The sequence below is a fragment of the Limulus polyphemus genome, unplaced genomic scaffold (genome assembly GCF_000517525.1).
Source record: "Limulus polyphemus unplaced genomic scaffold, Limulus_polyphemus-2.1.2 Scaffold2281, whole genome shotgun sequence".
Classification (NCBI taxonomy): domain Eukaryota; kingdom Metazoa; phylum Arthropoda; class Merostomata; order Xiphosura; family Limulidae; genus Limulus; species Limulus polyphemus.
In genome coordinates, this window is record NW_013667891.1 from 175,308 (window position 1) to 178,350 (window position 3,043).

Below are 3,043 nucleotides of genomic sequence, written 5' to 3' on the forward strand. Positions count from 1 at the left end.
TGCTGTTTAATTTAATTAAAAATTCCAGTTTCATTTATATATTCTTTTTTCAATTTACACATACTCGAACCCAATATGTGAAATAAGTAAATGTCAAGCCTTTAAATAATAGAATCATCATTAGCGTTTCTGGTGTCGTTAAAACAAAATTAAGATAAAAATTATTAACTTTATAGAGCGTCCTCTATTTTAACATGTGCGTATTTATCTTAGTGTTTGGACGCACAGAAAGTAATTTGAAATTACATGTTAGCTGATTGACTTAACTTAATCTTATAGGAAATGCAATAACGTAGGCTCGTTTGAACGTGTCAGTAATGATATGCCAGGATTTAATAATAATCTAGCTATAAGTATAACACTAGTAGTAGTACTATTATTTACTCAGTAACACTTAACAAAACAAGAACTAAGAAGTTAGTGTTAGACGCTATAGTAGTAGTGTGGAGTATAGTTAGTAAATAGTACTAATATTTTAAACTTAGTATTACTATTAACATTATTACTTGAGTTGTACTAAAACTAGTAATACTAATAGGAATATTAATATTACTAAGCCTATTGACTATTGTGGTAGTTTGAAATTAATATACATTCCATAATAATAGGAATATTTATTATAATTAGGAACTTATGTGTGTGCATAAAGATTTATTAATATGATAATTTTATTAGTAACTAATGTTTTATTAAGTATTATTAATATTACTATAATAGTATTGCTTACTATTACCGAGTATTAGTATTAGGCCTATTGTGTTTGTGTTTTTTTTTTAACTTTAACATAAGATCCATCATATAAGAAAATGCATTGTTGTTGGAGATTTAATTATTAATATTTATAATATGCCTAGATTTATTATACGAAAAACTAGTTTTAAGTTAGCAAAAATTTTATTGTATGTGAACTTTAACTTTTAAGTATAATTTGTAACTGGAAACTTGAATATAGTTAGTCCGTCCAAGTATTCATATCATGTTTTTGATATTATTTGTGACATTAAAGGACATCAAGGGATCTTTTGGTCCTTCTAGGCCATCTTATCCACCAAATTTAACTAAAGCTGTTAACTACCCATTTTAGCTATTGCACTGCTGATTTAGACTTGGTAGCCAAACTGTTTAGTAGTGGGTAAACTCAGTAGCAACAAGCTGTTGTCATTGTACCTTGTTTTCTCAACTTACCTTTTGTTGTTATGTTAAGCCTTGTGTAGGCCTACGGTCTAACTGAATTTAGGTAAAAACCTATCAACCATACCTGTTATTTTTGTTTTTAATATTCTCACGTGGACTACCATTTAACTACCTATTTTTGTAGATACCAGTTTTTTTTTACCTAAAGTTTCCTTAAACAGATGCAGTACAGTTAACTTGTTAGATACAAAATAAATGTTCAGGTCTAGATAATAAAGTACTGTATGTAGAATATAAAGAAAATTTTCGACTGGAGTGACTGAGATGTGTATGCTTTATATTTGGTAGTGGTGTTGGGAGGAAGGGTGGCTATACTTCAAGTTGTCACTGGTAATCCTGGCTCCCCTATCATCTTGTTGATATGCAAGACTGATATAAACATCAATTGTGGTCATCTGCAAAAGACTATTATGTCCAAGATGGAACTTCCATCAGACCACAGCATGAATTCTATCTTTCCTGACTACTCTGTGGTGTTTTCAGATTATACTGATAAAAGGGAGATCATATCTCCCCAGATGAAAAATATCCCTGAAAGTGTCCCCCAATTAGAAGAAGTTACTCCCTAAGTACCCCGACATTACATTTTTAAGTTGGAAATCTGCAGTAGAAATACATTGAGAATAAATATTCGGCAGTTGGTATTATTATGACTATTAGCTTAGGTAGAACATGAACAGTGATGCAGTCTGCATAACTACAGGTTGAATATGTCATAATGTACTGTTAAAGCATGATATTTAGTTTGTATTTGAGTTTAACTGTTAACGAGTGAATATTCTTGCATGTGGGACTGATGAGAGTTGGTACAAAGTTTTATACAAGCATTTCAGGATTTGGCTTATAACTTACATTCAACTGTAATATCAGTTACGTTTCCACGTATAGTTGTATTCCCTGCTCACTCTTTTCTTATTCTGTCCAGAAATACAATAAATTTTTTTTCTTTCCATTTTATTTGCTTGTGCTGAGAATTATTAAATATAGAATAGAAATTGTGACAAAAATAAGCAAAACATGTAAAATTATTAATCTAACCAGTAATGAGTCAGTATCTTTTTTTATGTTTAAAGGAAATACTTCAATTGATCATAAAGAACTAGAAGTTGTGTGTGTGATATCAAGATGCAGAAAGACACAGACAGTGCTGTAATCCAGGAAAAACTGAAAGAGTTGTATCACTTGATTCACCAGTGTCAGGTATTAATAGCTGTTATATTCCAACTAAGTTTGTTTTTAATTATTGTAAACAGTATATTGTGTTATCAGTCCAACTGTCTCAATAATAACATGGTGTGTATACTTAAGCCGTAGTAGAATTTTAATTGTTATTCGTGTAACTTAAATATTATCATATATACATATGTTAGAGCTGTTTCTTGTGAGTAATTTAAAACATTGTGTTTGTTTTGCAAAGCTAGGTAACAGTGTATACTGTGGCCAACTGTGGTTTTATCAGCCCAGTTTGACTGATGATAAGGAATGTCACCTCCAAAAAGGAAAAGTACACTATCCTACCAAAAGTCGTGGGACACGAGTAGTTACGAATAAAACATGTCTTTATTCCAAGAAATTATTTGTGTGTTGGCCTGCCTTTGGCCTTAATGACTGCTTTGATGTGTCATGGAAGTCTGTCTACTAATTTCTTGTAGTAAGGTGGTGATATTGTGGTCCAGTCCTACTTTAACGCATTAGTAAACTCCATTACTGAAGAGGGCCATCTTGGCCATGCCGTAATTCTATGTTTCAGTTCATCCCAAAGATGTTCTATCGAGTTGAAGTCCGACTCTGTGCTGGCCACTGCAATGTTCCAATATTATTCTCTTCAAACCAAATATTCACAATCCTT

General features: G+C 31.4%; 1 protein-coding gene across 3 annotated transcripts in view; it reads left to right on the forward strand.

Annotated features, from left to right (window-relative positions):
• Positions 1-206: 206 nt before the first annotated feature.
• The window catches only part of LOC106466505 (SAGA-associated factor 29-like), an 11,372-nt gene continuing 8,535 nt past the window's right edge, over positions 207-3,043 (forward strand). The window contains exons 1-2 of one of the 3 annotated variants that reach the window (XM_013926797.2): positions 207-310; positions 2,268-2,394. In XM_013926797.2, the coding sequence (XP_013782251.1) occupies positions 2,320-2,394 (75 nt within the window). In that variant the 5' untranslated portion in view covers positions 207-310; positions 2,268-2,319. The remainder of the gene's footprint in view (positions 311-2,267; positions 2,395-3,043) is intronic. The other 2 variants (XM_013926796.2, XM_022394532.1) reach the window with 2 other exon arrangements.